At 47.6% G+C, this 16,978-nt stretch overlaps 1 protein-coding gene across 1 annotated transcript; it reads left to right on the top strand.

The window, feature by feature from the left end:
• Positions 1–841: 841 nt before the first annotated feature.
• Positions 842–7,549, top strand: DBR1 (debranching RNA lariats 1). The gene is made up of 8 exons (XM_010218655.2): positions 842–1,039; positions 1,112–1,236; positions 1,316–1,396; positions 2,523–2,608; positions 3,543–3,767; positions 4,613–4,693; positions 5,948–6,093; positions 6,622–7,549. The coding sequence occupies exons 1-8, from the start codon at positions 843–845 to the stop codon at positions 7,298–7,300; spliced, it is 1,620 nt and encodes a 539-aa protein (XP_010216957.2). The 5' UTR covers position 842; the 3' UTR covers positions 7,301–7,549.
• Positions 7,550–16,978: the final 9,429 nt, after the last annotated feature.

Raw genomic sequence — 16,978 nt, 5'->3', positions numbered from 1 at the left:
CCGCCCCCGCCAACGGCCGCCCCGCCCCAACGGTCCCGCCCCGCCCCAACGGTCCCGCCCCTCCCTAAGGGCCGCCCCGCCCCAACGGCCGCCCCGCCCTAACGGTCTCGCCACGCGCCGCCCTGAGGCACCCAAGGCAGAGCCGTGGGCGGGCGGGCGCGCGCGCTTTGGCGCCCTGTGGATACGCGGGGCCGGAGAGCCCCTCCGCAACCCGGCAGCCCGGCTCGTGCGCGGGCTCCGGCGGAGCAGGCGATGGGCGCCCCCGGGGTCAAAAGGAGGGGATGGGGCAGCGGGAAGGGGAGGCAGGGGCCCCGCCGCAGCCGCAGGGATGGTGCAGACGGGGTTTGCGCTGCGGGGCGCGTCTCGTGCTGTAGTTATTAGGGGCAAAACCAGGCCGGGGGCGGTCCTCGGGGCTACACGGGCATGGCTGCAGGTAATTCTGGTGACTCAAACTCTCTGCGTGCCTTCGGTTTGTCTCTTGCTTCTCCCGTAATGAGTAGCATACAGAAAATAGAATGGCAACGTAAAGAAGAGCTACGGGTGAACCAGGTGGGATAGGGGCTTGGGACAAGCCCGAGCGAAAGGCCCGGGATTTACAATACAGATTTCCAGTTACAGGTAGCTCTGCCTGAGCGAGTGGCTGAGTGACCCTCCCGGGAAGGGAAGGCGCCTCCCGGCCCGCTGGGGGCGGCGCAGCGGGAAGGCAGCGGCTGGCGCTCCGGGTTCCGGGAAGGCGCCCGCGCGGCATCGTTCTCCGCAGCGCGCACGCGCGGGCGGCGGTGACGCGCAAGGGGCGCGCGGCGCGTGCGCGCGGCGGACGCAGGCAGGCGGCGCGGGCGGCCATGAAGGTGGCGGTGGCCGGTTGCTGCCATGGCGCCCTGGACAAGCTCTACGAGACGCTGGAGCTGCTGCAGCGGCGCCATAACGTGCGGCCCGACGTGCTGCTCTGCTGCGGCGACTTCCAGGCCGTGCGCAACGAGGCGGACTTGCGCTGCATGGCCGTGCCCGCCAAGTACCGCCACATGCAGACCTTCTACCGGTGAGCGCTGCCGCGCCCGGGCCGCTCCCGCCCGTCCGGCCTGCCCGCTACCGCCGTGTCGTGTCCCCGCAGGTACTACTCGGGCGAGAAGAAGGCTCCCGTGCTCACCATCTTCATCGGCGGCAACCACGAGGCCTCCAACCACCTGCAGGAGCTGCCCTATGGCGGCTGGGTGGCCCCCAACATCTACTACCTTGGTATGGTCTGGCTGTGAACATTTGGCACCTGGTCCCTGTCCAGTCCTGCCGTGACAAGCTGCCCTCCCATCTCCCCTAGGTTACGCTGGCGTTGTGCGGTTCCGCGGCGTGAGGATCGGCGGCATCTCGGGCATCTTCAAGTCTCACGACTACCGGAAAGGTATGGTGGGGTTTTGGGGCTGTCTGGGGCTGTCTGGGGCTGTCTGGAGCTGGTGGATATCATGGCAGCTGCTTGTCAGCCACAGCAGGAAGTAAATGTGCCCTTGGAATGTTTGGGGTAGCTGTGATGCTTCCTTGGCAAGGCCACTTTAGCACTTATTATAAAGCTCTTTAGCTTTATCTGTGTCAAACTTATAAGAAGCATGGTGTCACACGAATGTTCTCTCCTGAACAGAGACTTGCTGTGAGATTGATTCCCCCAGGTTTGTGTTGAACATTGAAGGGTCTCCCTGGGTGCTTAGAGATCTGCTCACAGCTATTAGCTGATGTCAGTAATACCTGAAGATAGATTAGTCTTCTCATCTCATCCACTTGGGGGATAATAATTTCTTATTTGCAATTATGGTACAGTGATACTGTTTTTCATAAGATACTGCTTCAGAGAATCTTTGTGGGTGTCTTTCATGCCGTACAGTAATAAACTAGTTTTCTGAAGCACTTGCTGACCTGAGCATCACTCTTTGCTTACAAGACTTTTTCACAATAGTGTGAGCTACTTAAAAAATGCTTGTTGCTCAACCTAAGAGTATGGGGGAGCTGTGCCAGATATTCAATTTCCTTGTCTTGAGGCAAACTGGTGGACTAGATCCTCCTTGGTGAGGGAATGTTTTTGCTGATCTGGCAAGCTGTGCATTCGTGATTGGGCCTTGAATATCAACACATTATATCAGCGGCAACCGTGAAAGTACAGTTACTTGTTTCAGAATCATCCTGGATTTTGAGCATTGCAGTCAAACTCCTAGTTTGATGTTCCTCAAACGAATTACTGCATTTTCCACATACAGAAAAACTGGAGAGACTGGAAGAAACGTTTGCTGTAGTAGTGTGTGTGTGTGTTTTTTTTTTTTTTTTCTCCTCCTTTTTTTAAATTGGCTTGCCTCATGAATGGAAAGAGTTAGCAGACTGTTGGTTTAAGCCTTCTGTAGAGGAAAATGCAGCATCTCCCGCAACCATAAGCTGTACTTAATATTGCCCTAGAGGTTTGTCCCTCCCTGGGAGGTCAACTTGCCAGCAGAGTTAGGAGGGAACTGGCAATGCAGACAACTCTTCTTGCTTCAATGTTTCAGGCCACTTTGAGTGTCCACCATACAACCAGCAAACAATAAGAAGCGCTTACCACGTGAGGAATATCGAGGTCTTCAAACTCAAGCAGGTTAGTGTTTTTTTTGTTTGTTTGTTTTAAAAACAATAATGTATAATACTGATTTTCATTAACTTGGAAACAAGATCCTAAAACTGTTCTGAACAGTATACTGGTAAAGAACTGAGACTTCTCTTCAACACTTGCTACTTCTGACTGGATCATTTATGCTGGCTGTGATTCTGCAGTTGTTCCTGTGGCACATCTGCTCTGCTGCTTTGCTTAGTAGTGCAGACTTGCTTGATTTAGGTGCAGGCATGAGTATGGTCTTTTTTGTTTGGTTGGGTTATTTATAGGATAAAATTCACAACAAGAAGGTACTTCAATTGTATGCATTTGTTCTAGATTTATATAATATGTAGGAAGACAGGTACTACCTTGTCTAATATAAAGCCTGGTTGATAAAAAGTTGACTAGTCAAAATAAGCAGAAAATGAACCACCAGATTGAGTTGATGACAAATGTGCTGAATATTGAACCAAGGTGTAGTTGACACATTGAAACGGGTGGTTCCTTTGAGGAGGACTATCATATATATCCATTATCTCTTTTAAACAAAGCTTTTAAATCTCATGAAGAAGAAAACATTAATGTAGACAGAACTTTCTCTGCAGTTGTAGTTTCAAGCATATTCTCAGTGTCTGACGCTACCTGTAAGTTGTGCTATCTTTTATAAGGCAGCATAGAGGTGAAGCACAGCACAGAAGGCTGCTGCCTTGAAAGTGTTACAAGAGCTGTGGGGAGTCTTTTGATAACCTCAAAAGCCACCGGGAAGATTGTGCTGGTACAATTTCGTTGCTCTAAAATGTGAGGCTGTTGGTCACTGCTGACTATCCAATCTGCAAGAGAGCACCTGCTGTTATATAAGTGCCATTTTGTGCTGTGTAAATTTTTAAATGTGGTTTAAATGTGTTTATTCACCCTACCTGCCTTTTTGGCTTGATAGCTGAAGGGTCCCATGGATATATTTATGTCACATGATTGGCCAAGGAGCATATATCACTATGGGAACAAGCAACAGCTTCTTCAGATGAAATCCTTCTTCCGTCAAGAAGTGGAAAGCAACACACTAGGAAGCCCTGCTGCTTCAGAGCTCCTGCAGCATCTGAAACCCGCCTACTGGTTTTCAGCACATCTTCATGTTAAATTTGCAGCTTTCATGCAACACCAGGTAAAGAAAAAGAAGCAAGAATGTGTGTGTCCAAGTATATGTAAGAACTCCAATGCAGGAAGTCATGTCTGGAAAAACAATTGATCTTGATGTTTTCACTCGGTTATTAAAACAGCTGGCAAGCCCCAAGATTTTAATTAATCTGAAGGCTACTAGCTTATGTAAGTAAAACGTACGTTATCAGTGGTGCAACAGGCTGATCTTTAGGGACAGCAAATAGCTAACTGCTGAACTTGAAGTGTTTTGATATTAAAATTTGTAATAAAGCTGCCCTTTTAAGCACTTCTCTGAGAAAGGAGACAACTTTGAAAGAAAGTGATAGAGAAGGGCAGCAAGTGACTCAGAAGACCATAGTGGGATAACTGGAACAGGAGGGTGCCTGAAGTTAAGGCCTGCCAGGTGAAGTACTCCAGGCTCCTTAGATGAACCCAAAAACTCCCATAGGCTGAGGCTTCTTTTGCTTGATTTAAGTTTCTACTGGGAGTGATGTCACCTGCTATTCCCATTTGCAAACTATTTTCTTGTTAAGCTGTAACTCTAGACCTTCTGTACTCAGCAGATCTGTTTGTAATTATGTTACAGTTTTCTTTCAGCATCAAGGTAAAGTTGGCTCAGATGCCTTGGTTGACAGAGACCAGTGGTTCTTGCTTTATGTTGTTAGCATCCAACTTTATCTAGAATTCTACCTCTCTTTATCCCTTCACCCTCTATTATATCCCATGATGTTTCTCTGTTTGAGAAACTCTTCTTCTGTTTAAAATATGCCTTTAAATCTCTCTTACTTAATTTAAATGGCCATATTTCAATAAATATTAATGTTAGTGTAAACGCTGCTTGTTTTCTAGACGACCTCCAAAGAAGAGCTACCAAAAGCAACGAAGTTTCTTGCTCTGGATAAATGTCTGCCTCACAGAGACTTTCTGCAGGTGATGGCCATGTACAGTGTGTTTTTACTATGCACTGCACTTGTCTGAACTGCAGTGTGTGTGCTCAGATAGCTGGGGAACAGGTGTGATAAGCAGGGCATGTGTATAGAAATTAGGTGCACATACGGAATGGCCTTTGTATATGGTTGCTCTTTTTTGCCAACTTTTACTTTAGAACGAGTAGTTGACTTAACTGCTTCCTTCCTATACCAGTTTGGGTCAGATAGCAGTCTAGCTTGATGAACTCGGGCAGGGTTGAGTACTGTAACTTGTTTTCAGTGCTGTGCATTCCACCAGGATTGATGCAGGTTCCTAGGAGCATGGCTGTACTTCCCTGTTTGGTGTATATCTTGGTGTATATCTTGGCTAGGGAGAGCAACAGCTGGATTTGGGTTATAGAGATTTTTAGCTGTAGGTGTCAAATGGAGTGTCCTTATGGTATCATCACAGCTTTTTGTCCAGTTATTGAAAGATTGGTATCAGCAGTGATTCAGAAATATCTTGTTGTTGATGCACCACATGCACATCTTAAAGGCCAGGTAATCCACATGTGCCTTTGTTTCAAGGATAGAATCTTTGCATGGCTTTATTACAAATGTGAACCAAAGCTAGAACTGGCACAGGGAACAACTGGCCAGGAGCAAAGCAATGTTTATGTGCATGGCCTGCGTGTGCTGCTGGCACTGCCCTCTGTAAAGGTGCTAAAATTAACATCCTTTGCTTTGAGAGGGAGCTGTTGGCAGCATATTCTGCATAGGCAGTTGAGCATTTTAGTAGTCTCTCTTTAGAGTAGCCTTTATTTGCCAACTTAAAGGAAAGATAATTCATTATCTGTTCCTTATGTGTGGTGAGATCCATTTGTTGCTTCTCCGAAGTTGGGGGAGAGTCCGGGGTAGGTCTTTATATATATATACACGTGTGTGTGTATGTGTGTATACGTGTGTGTGTGTGTGTATATATATATATATATATATATACATACATATATAAACACCCACTGGGGTGCTAAATTGCATTTAAAATCCTGTAGCAAAATTGGCCTGGCGGAATGCTAACTTCCTTCCTTGTTGACTCCCTCTTGTTTCATATTCCTACAGATTTATATATCGAGCTGCCTTGGGAGGATTTATTTGAGATCATTAGCTCAGTATACTTCAAATTTACTTAAAATTGTACCATGAAATAACAATGCAAACTTTTTAGCCCTGGAGAGATAATTCACTTCATTTATTCTGCCATCTTTTTTTATTAAAGATAGTAGACATAGAACACGATCCTAATGCAAGTGACTCACTGGAGTATGATGTAGAGTGGATTGCAGTCCTCAAGGCTACCAACAGTCTCATTAACGTGACTCCGAGGTCCTGGAATATGCCTGAAAATAATGGCCTCCATGCAAAGTAAGTAGCAGGCAAACCAGGGAGGAAAATGTGCTTTTCTTGCGCTGGAATTATGCTTGTATTTGTCTCTTCTGCAGCCTGTCTACAGGCTAGATAATTGCCTTGGAAAATGAAGGGGCTGGTAACAAGAATAAAACTTCTTTGCTGCTCTGTGAGCAATTACTTTTTTGTGGGGGTGGGGATGGAAGTACTGGGATATGCCTCTTCTCGGGGAGCGGGGGGAGATACTTTTTGAACAACAGCAAACATGTATGTGGGTGATTTTGTCAGTTACATTCTGAGTTTGAAAATCTGTCTGGATTCCTAGATTAGGATAGTATTATTACTGAGTGTGGTGAGGTAATACGCAAATCTTTGTGGGAAAAGGGGAATGTCAGTTTTGATCCAGGATAATGGATGTTCCTGAAAATCCATTTGAGGAGTTTGGTAACTGTGGTTAGAGAAATTCATTGGTTAAAAAGTTTCTTTGCAGTAGGAACAGAAAATATAGACCATATTAACTTGTGGTAACTTTATTTACTTCCTTAGGTGGGATTACAGTGTGACAGAAGAAGCCATCAAAGAAGTGTTAGAAGAGCTGAATCATAACCTCAAAATCCCCAGTAACTTCATACTGACAGCCGCCTGTTTTGATCCCAGCAAACCCCAGAAACACAGGGAACCAGTTCATACCATCAATCCCCAGACCACTGAATTCTGTGCGCAGTTTGGCCTCACCGACATCAATGACAGAATCCAGCAAGCTAAAGAAGAGGGCTCGGTACGTGGAGAATACGAAGAGGAGGAGGAGGAAGAGGAGATGGACAGTGCTGGCTCTGCAGAGGAACCCAGTGAATATAATACAGATAATTCTGGGCTTTCATCTATTAACCCAGATGAAATCATGCTGGATGAAGAAGGTGGTGATGAGGACTTGAGTACGTGCTCTGTGGACCCTTCCCCTGATCACCCTCCTGACTTCTCCACAAGTTTTTCTGACATCAGGATCATGCCAGATTCCATGGTGGTGTCATCTGATGATGCTATGGACTCCAACAATGAGGACCTGGAGAAATCAGGGGCAAGTAAGCAGGTGGAAGAGAAGAGCTTGAATGAGAGATCTTTAAAGCGTGTTGGTTGTAACGAAAATGGGAACAATGGCATGAAAAAAATTAAGAGAAGGAATCAAGCTATCTATGCTGCAGAGGATGAAGATAAAACGGAATAATTCACATGAGATATAACTTAAGTTCTCTCCCTACCCATTTTACAGCAAGATGGTGAGAGCTGTAGTGAACTACTTACAATTTTAACAGTATTTGATCTTGCTTCTGTTACTATAAGCTGCAATGGGCTGTATGTGCCTCTTGCAGGGAAGAATATTTAGCTGGATTTAAACATCTAAGCCAGAAGCAAACTCTTCCAACGAAGTACTTGTCAAAGGATTTACAGCTTGTGTATAATGAGTTGATTTTGCTTCTGTTCTTGGTTATTGATGTACACTACTACTTATGCTGTGCAAGATTTATCGTGCTTCTTTAAAAAGATGAGACTTTTAAACTCTTAAGTTGAAGTGAGAGAATGTCTGGCTTATGAGGCAGAAGAGTCTGATTTTATTGCCTTTCTTTTTGTTTTACACTGAAGTTTTAATGCAAAGTTAGTCTTATCAATGACTGAGCTAAATTTGGAGGTGGAGTTACTGGGATGATAAATCGCAATAGAAGCGTAGTCACATTTTTATTTTTGTCTCTGGAATTGGTGATACTCCATATGCCAGAAAGCTTAGTAATCATAAAAGACTATGTCCAATATTGGCTTTTAATTCTCATGCTTGGAATTGGGTTTTCTATCATGATAAAACTGTAATTTTAATTAAAATTGTGGAAGAGAATAACGGTTCTTAAAAACTCACGTGCTGTTTCCCAAAACTTCAGAAACATCTCTCAGAACTAAAGTGTAACTAGTTAGGAAGAGCAGCTTCTGATATGTGAACACATCATTGTCTCAATCCTTACTAAGTAGGGCCATGTTCCCTTTTCATACAAAAGATTGATATTTATGAATTGCTTGAGACAACAATGAAAGCCATTAGCCTGGGGTTTAATGCTTCTTTTCTCTCATGTATAACTTACCTCATTTTTATAACTTGGTCTGGAGTCTTCTAAAGCATCTTCATGAACTTCAGCTGAGGATGACAGGAGCTGCCACGAAACTGGTCCTCTCTGAAGTAGGAAATAATCTTTTTACATTCCTGTTTGCTCCAAATGTATTAGCAAGCAAATTGCATTCCTTTGGGCCTAAAAGGCTGTTAAGATGATAAAACTTGCTGAATTCATGAAAATGCCAATGTTTTCAATAACTAGGGCTGTAAGGCTGATAAATACTATGATTTATGTGCTATGTTCTGCAAGCAGTGTATGCTGCAGTTTTTAGGAGTCTGAAGGGAGCAGGACTTCCTCAGGACCATGCTGCCAGGTGTGCTTTTGAGAGCAGGAGCAACTGCCATATTCTTTCCCTCCTCCAAAACCTAGGCACTGTGGAGAAGAAAGCAACTTTACTGGAATAAGGATTTGGGCAAGGAGCCATATGTGTCCCAAATTGGTGAGAATGAGCTACAACAGGAAAACTATGAGAAGAGAACATCTCTAGGCCACTCATCCAGCATTTTCTATCTTGTCAGCACTTAACTATGAAACCGAAATGGACCCAAGTATTCAAGAACTAGGAAAAGACAAAATTGAAGTTATCCGCAGTCTTGACCACGAGCTTTAGCCTTGTGGGTTGATGTTGTTGTAATCCTAAGTGTTCTGTTTCTTCTAGAGAACACTGTGCTGTGTTTTAAATGATTAGCTGGGCTTTGCTAATTTGCTCTTGTATCTCCTTATACTTGCTTCTCTGTCAAAGAGTTGCAAGATGTGATTTAAAAAAAAATGGAATTTTAGTATAACCCCCAACTTAGGTAAAATAGCTCTAATTTGTCAGCTAGGTTACTGAAGGAAGTTGTGAGGCGTCTTTAATGGTCCTGAGTCTGTTGCTAAGACCTTAACTATGCCTATGTTTTCTTATGATGAAGACTATAAGGGAAATGTTTTATTCTCTCTACACCCTCAAAAAATGACATTTTAAGCATAAATTCTACTTGAACTGGGGTGGAAGATGTTGGTTATGGGATATGTTTTTTAAAATCTACGGAATCAAACTGAAGTGAATGTCTCTTCCCTTTTTGGTAAATGTAGTTTGGCTTTCCAGAAAGCAGGCGGCTTTGCCAAGACAGAATACTGTTTTAGTTGTTTGTTTTCCTAATTTGTTTTTTAATGATGTACTTCAGCACCCAGTGATCAGGGTGCAGACAGTAAATGTCTTTACCACAAAACAACAATGCTCAAGGACAAGCTGTGTCTGATCTGCTTAGAGTTACTGTGCTCTTTCCTCCAGTTATTCCCATCTTCCAATGTGGATCTGCCCTGCCTCGTGACCAAGGGAAAAGAGGGGGGAGCAAATAAAGCTCAGTCAAGCCTTGAGATCCTGAATCTCAAGGCCTCTTTGAAAAGAAATTTTGAAGTTTTTCAAGCTTTAACTTTTTTATTTTTGTTATTATTATTGTTATTTTAAGGAGAAATACTTGGAAACTTTTGGTCAGAACATGGTACTGCTCCTAATCAGTGTTGGGCATAAAAAAGGTTGGATTTATTCAGAAAAAGATTTTAATGTTATGTCTGAACTACTTGAGAAGACTATTCACCTGTTTCCTTCCAGGCTACAGAGGGGCAGTGTGTGCTAAGCACGTTCTAGTAACCTACACAAAAAGAACAACTCACTTGCAAGGAAAAAAAAAGCTTATACTTCAACAAGTGGAATATTTTTCAAATAAAAGCACTTATTAGATGTTATTAAACTTAACATTTGAAAGTGTCTTAAAATGTTTCTCCCATTCTCCTGGGCCTGTCCCCAGCAGTGCCTGAGCCTGTGTTCCTCCTCACCTGTCCCTAGCAGAAATGAAGAGCTGAGAATTTCTGTGAATTTGTAAAACTAAAGAAATGCGGCTTTTTCTGGCACTCCCCCCTGCCCCTCTGTGCACGCTGCGCCCACCTCCCTTGGCAAGGGGCTGGGTGGAGGGCGCACGGGCTGCCAGGGGCTGCCCTAGGAGGGGCCGGTGTCACAGTCGTGGCGGCCAAAAACACAAACAACTGGGGTAGGTGCAACGCAAACTACACTTTATTGTTCTCCTAGTACATTATTTTCACTAGAGACAGTAACCACCCAGACAGACCCCAGTTACCAAACAACTGATTCAACCACTCCCATCCATCATCCACTTGCAACTTGCGTGCTCTGTCTCTCAGTATCTGAATACTCTTGTGTATGGATGCACTGTGATCCAACAAATTCATGCAGCACATTCCATTGAAATCTTGACAACCATGCCCTTGTGCTAGTAATAGAAAATCTATTGCAGTTCTATTTTGCATCTGCTAAGGCAAGCATGGTGGCGTTAGTCTGCCTCGCAAGCCAGCATCCAAGCTTGGCGAGTTGCTTACGCGCACCAGCAGCAGCAACTCCTGGTATAAATAAGGATGCAGCGATTGCCTCAGCCAGATTCCAAAATGTAACAGCATTGTCACAGTTCTCATCAAATTTGTGAAAGCTACGGTGCTCCCTGCCACGCCTAGTATGGGCAAGGATCGTGGTCAGATTGGGAGTCAGTAAGGTCAACCTTCCAATTGAACAAGGGCCCCCGTGGGCCCAGGAGGAGATCCCGGGCCAGGCCTGGTCCCCACATATCAAGAATACCCCTCGAGGGAGCTTTAGCGGGTGGTCTTGGCCCACAATCTTCATTGCACTAACATTTGTGGTGGTCTGGTTACACCAGTAAGTTGTGTTCTGGTATATAGGGGAATTGGGACCAACACCTTGAAAGGTTCCCTCTTGATCCCCTCTACTACCCCCCATATAACTGAACATTATACACCAATCCATTTGGAGAGAGCCCAGCAAATCAATCTCCTGAGGCTCACTATAACGTCATACTGTGCCATTAACCCATATCCATCGCCCTTCTGAGCTCCTTCCCCGATGTACTACAGCTAAACAGCAATAGTTCTGACAGCTGGGATTACAATTCTGAGAATCACCACTAAAGTTTCTCCCAACAGTCATCTCGTTACACCATGGGTTGCAGTCCTTGTCATTATAGTAACTCATTGCTGTCACTTCCCACCATACTCGTACTTGTGCAAGCACTCCAACCAGGCATGTGCTAACGGGATTCTGCGGAGCGTTCGTCACTAAGCACAGCGCGTCTGGCCCAATGGCGTTCGCAAGGGTTACCCAGACGTTGCCATCTGGTCCTCTGGTTGGAGCTGGAATCCCGAATCCTCTACTGGTACATCCAAGGAGGAAGAAGACGAGAGCTGCTGCAACACCAGTCGTATGCACCGGGCTGGAACCCATCGTGGTCCTGTGCCTTTTCTAGATCATTCAGTTGCTCCCTTTTCTGGGCCGTAATCCTTACCGTTGATGGTGAATAGCCTTTGTTGGAGATGGTACACGTCATTTGTCACCTCTGTGCTGATACAGGTTGCGACTGGAAAACTTGAGGTGGACCCGTAGAGTCAAAGCTTCCTTCTCGTCATTCCCTAAGTTCTGTGTGAGGAACACAACTCAAAAAAGGCACAAGTTGAGCAAATGGTTACTGGGGGATGGGGAGTAGACATCACAGCACAAATGTGTCCAGTATAATCCGAATCAATAACACCTACATGAACAATTAATCCACTCAAAATACTGCTGGACCATCCAATTAATAATGCACTGAGTCCTCGACCTATAGGCCCCTTTGCATCCAGAGGCACTTTAACAATATCCGTAGTTGACAGAGTTACTGTGTCGGCGGTGGATACATCCATGCCTGCTGATCCACAGGTTTTCCCTGTGAGACGGTCGCAGAGGGATAAGCCATCGGAGGTGCTCCCATGCATGGAATCACTGTGTGAGGTACTTGCGTCCCCGCGCGCCTCCTCGCGCTCATTTTCTTGTTTCCCGTCAAAGAATGCCCATTAATATGGAGTTTAGATCGACAGTGCCTGGCAAAATGCCCTGTCCTACCGCATCGATTACAAGTATTGTCCGCTGGCTTGGCAAAATGTCCTGCTGCTTTGCCTTTTCGTTTGGCAGCTGCACTCTGAGATGAGCAAGCAACCTCAGTATGCCCCTCCTGACTGCACCCAAAGCACTTGGGATTGGGATGAAGAACTGCAGCTAGAGCAGTCATTTTATACGTTACTGTTCCCACTTTTGAACAGGCTGCTACCATTTCAGGAATAGTTGGCTTCCCTGGCATTGCTTCAATTATTTTCTGACAATCTTCATTAGCATTATCTTTAGCTAGCTGAGTGCACAGTCTCTCTCTCAAGTCATCATCCTCTACTTGTTTTTCCAATGATGCAGCAATCCGTTCCACAAATTGTAAGAATGGCTCTTTAACCCCTTGCTTAACTGTTGTATATTTAGGACGGGGCGAGGCCCGCTCCATAGTTTGTATCAGAGCTGACATACCTAAACGTTGCGCCTGTTGAAGAATACTAGGGTCCCACTGAGCCTGAAGATCAGGGTTAGCAAAAAGACCCGTTCCCATCAAAGCGTCAACCCCAACTCCCCGCCGCGGATCTCCTTGCGGCAATCGCATGTTATCTAGTGCCGCCCGCTCAGCTAACCTCCTCCAGTGTGCCATAAACACTTCATCCTGTTCAGGCTGGAACAGAATCTGAGCAAGATGGGATATATCATACGGGGCTAAAAGATCCACATTAATAATTCGGATCAGACGCATTACCTCCGGAGAGTTGACGCCATATTTCGATGCATATGTCTGCAAGTCTTGCACTACTTTGCAGGCAATCGTGCTATGTTCATCCCTTCTTTCTGAGTTGGGGGCCGCCTTAAACACAGGAAAAGCTCCCAAACCACAGGCGACAACTTGAGTGGAGGCCTCTGAGGGGTAACCAATCCTATCTAACAAATCCCATTGCCCTGCTTCAGCTGCCTTTTTTCTAATCTGATTCCAGAATTTACCAGGCTGTCGCGGCAACACAGTCACCGTGGGAGGGGGGAGAGTCCATGGTTCAGCCGCTAATCTCAAGGTCTGACATTGAGAACTCCCCATAGTCTCTTTCACAGAAGGACAAACAACAGAAACCGCCCCCTCTTCCTTGTCCAAGGAGTCTTGGGGAAGGCAGAGGGGTATAAAGTTTTTATTGGGGATTTCTTCATCATTTTCCTTCTCCTTCTCCCCAGAAGGAGCAGAGGGAAACACAGGTTTATTCGAAGCCTTCCACTCGGCCAACTGCTGCGCAGGTGTCTTATAGAGAGGAGGCAAAAACTCATTGGGAGACTTTTCCCGTTGCCGCATCTTTACCAGCTCATCAGGCGAGGGGTACTTACGACTCGAGTTGGTTTCATGTTTTGACGACCCAGGGGCGCCCACGGAGCACTGCAATGCATCCATTTCCTCCGTAAGAGACTCTACGGGAGAAGGGCGCTTCTCCGGGTCCTCTCTGTCTTCACCCAACAGCGGGGTACTTTCTGGCATCACCAGGATGCTCTCCTGGTCGTGCTCAGCTTTCCAACCCTCCAAAGTCTCCCGCAGCAGCCGCCACGTAGTAGGTAAACCCTCTACCTCTTTAGAGCCTTTAGAAAGGGCATCCCACAGCTTATCACCGACCTTCTGCCAAGTGCTCACACTGAATGCGACAGCAGAAGTGGCTTCAAACCCCTGTCCTCGGCACCAGAGCAACAGGCGGCGTAACGCATAGTCAGTAACTTTGATACCTCTGTGAACAAGCAGAGCTTTCCAAGTAGATAAGACTAGGGCTTCCTGCTTTGTCAGGTTTTGCCCCATGTCTCTATATTTCCACTCTCGGCGGCGCACCTTCGAGAGGTGTCAGTCCCGTTCCCGGCGGCTCACCTTCACAAGGAGTCAAATCACAGGTCCGGACCAGGCAACTTCCCTGCTGCTCTCAAGCTACGCCGGGCTCCGCCACCACCACCAGTCGCCAGGCGGTCCACTTCTTATCATCATGTCAGGGTCACCAGTTGTCTCAGTTGTGACGGCCAAAAACACAAACAACTGGGGTAGATGCAACGCAAACTACGCTTTATTGTTCTCCTAGTACATTATTTATACAGACTTTCCTCGTTGTGGCTGCTGCTTATTGGTGAGGACTGCAAAGGACAGTAGCTAGTAACAGAGTTATGATTGGATGATTCTTAGCTTGGCCAGTTTCTGCTCTGTGGCCAAAACCTCCTTAAACTTGTTAATAACTTTCTGCTGTCTCTGTGTGAATTCCCTATCTCATGGATACACTCTAATCTTTTCAAGGTCAATGTTCTCTGCTAAGGGAGCCAGGGATTCCACAGACCTGCTGTAATCCCTGATAGGCTGGGGGCCTCTACAGGCGTTCGGAGAGGCCTCCCTGCCCCTGGGAACTCCGTGCGCAAGGGGCAGGGGTGGCCCTACAGGGCCTCTGTGTGCCCGGTGCTACGGAGCACTACGGGCCTTGGTGCAGACACCGGGGCCTTTGTGCGCTCAGGACTGCAGGAGTACTATAGGTCTTCAGGCAGCGCCATGGGGCCCGGGGGGGCCCTACGGGCCTTCATATGCCCTGCTGGGGCCTCTGTGCACACAGAGTCAGGGGGTCCTATGAGAATTGAGGCAGCCTTCTGGGGCCTCCATGAGCACGGTGCTGTCGGGGCCCTAAGGGCCTTCATGGGGCTCCCCAGGGTCTCCATGAGGTCGAGGAGGCCCTATAGGCCTTCATGTGGCCCACCTGAGACCTCTGTGCACACTGGGAAAGGGGGACCCTACAGGACTTGGTGCAGCTCCCCAGGGCCTCCAGGCCCATGAGGCAGGGGGTCCCTGTGGGCCTTTGTCTGGCCCCACAGGGCCTCCGTGTGCATGGGGCCAGGGGAGGTACCACAGGCCTTCATGCAGCGCTGCGTGGCCTCTGTGCGCACAGTGCAGCAGGGCCCTTTGGGCCTTTGTGCAGCCTCCCGGGACCTCTGTGTGCACAGGGCCAGGCTGGCCCTACGGGCCTTCCTATGGCCTACCGTGGCCTCCATGCGCATGGGGCGAGGGGGGCCCTATGGGCCTTCACATGGCTCCCCAGGGCCTTTATGTGCATGGGTCCAGTGAGGCCTTCAGATCTTCGTGCTGCCTCCTGGAACCTCTATGCACACACTTCATGCAGACCCCGGGCCCTCCATGCACATGGAGCTGGCAGGGCCCTACAGGCCTTCGTGCAGCCCCCAGGGCCTCTGTGCCTACGGGGTTGCGGGGGCCCTACGGCACTTCGTGTGGCCCCTTCGTGTGCCCCCCCCCCCCAGGCCTCCCTGTAAACAGGACTGAGGGGGCCCTATGGGCCTTCATGCAGACCCCTGCGCCTCTGTGCAGACGGGGACAGGGCCGCACTATGGGTCTTGGTGTGGCCCCCTGGGTACTCCGTATGCATGGGGCCGGTGGGGCTCTATGGGCCTTCTTGAAATATTGCAACCACCTAGGAGACCTAGGAGACTTGTACTGGCCTAGAAGCCTCTCAGGCACAAGAGACCTACAACCAGAAAAAACATCCCCTGTCCAGAATGGGTCTATCAGCCACTGAGGCACAAGTAATGTCACAAGCACCAAGACCTACCAAGAGCCTGGCCCTGCCATATCCACCACTGAGGCACAAGGGATGTTGCAAGTCTCACGTGTAGCCAGGAGTTTAGAACTTGCCTATCATCCGCTCAGGCACACGGGACCCCACAATCACCATGATCAACTCCATAGCCAACATTGCTCTTTCATGCACTGAGGAAAAAGCAATGTTGCAACCACCAAGAGCACTTAAGAGACACAAACTGGCCTAGCAGCCTCTGTGGTAAAAGTGACCAAGCAAACAGCAACACCATCAGCTGTCAGACATGGGCACATCAGCAACTGAGGCACAAGTGCTGTCATAACCCCCAGCTGCAGCCATGAAACTTGAACTTGCCTAAAAGCCTCTCAGGCATGAGAGACCTCACAATCAACAGCATCAAGCCCATGCCTACCACTGGCCTTTCACACACTGAGCCAAGAGCGATGTCGCAGCACGAAGAGCACGTAGGAGACTTGTGCTGGCCAGTAGCCTCTCAGGCAGAAGAGACCTCACAATCACCATGATCCACCCCATGCCCAAAATCGGCCTTTCACACACTGAGGAAAAAGGGATGTCACAACCAAGAGCACCTTGGAAACTGCACTGGCCTGCAGCCTCTCAGGCAAAAGTGACCTCACAACCACTACGCCATCACCTCTTCAGCATGGGTTTATAAGCCACTGAGTCTCAACAGATGTCACAAGCACTAAGACCAGCCAAGAGCCTAGCATTGCCCTATCAGACACTGAGGCACAAGTGATGTCAGAACTGGCAGGAGTAGCCAGGAGCCTAAAACGGGCCTATCAACCTCTCATGCATTAGGGACCTCACAGGCACCATCACGAACCCCATGCCCACCACTGGCCTTTCATGCAGTGAGCCAAAAGCGATGTCGAAACCACCAAGAGCACCTAGGAGACTTATAACGGTCAGCAGTCTCTCAGGCACAAGTGACCTCGCAATCAGCAGCACCATCCCTGTCCAGCATGGGCCTATCTGCCACTGAGATACAAGTGATGTCACAAGCACTACAGGAGCCTAGCACTGCCTTAGGAGGCACTGAGGCATAAAAGGAGTCAACAATGCCCACAAGCAACAGGGAGTCTAAAACTGGCTGATTAGTCTCTCAGGCAGAATTGACTTCACAAGCTCCATCAACACTCCCATGGCCAGCATTAGTCTATCACACAGTGAGGAAAAATCGATGTTACAACCACAAGAGCACCTAG

This window comes from Tinamus guttatus, unplaced genomic scaffold, assembly GCF_059628265.1.
Source record: "Tinamus guttatus ecotype Peru unplaced genomic scaffold, ASM5962826v1 Tinamus_guttatus_pri_ptg000364l, whole genome shotgun sequence".
Classification (NCBI taxonomy): Eukaryota; Metazoa; Chordata; class Aves; order Tinamiformes; family Tinamidae; genus Tinamus; species Tinamus guttatus.
The sequence above is the reverse complement of the archived record's forward strand: the minus strand, read 5'-3'. Positions and strand labels throughout refer to the sequence as shown.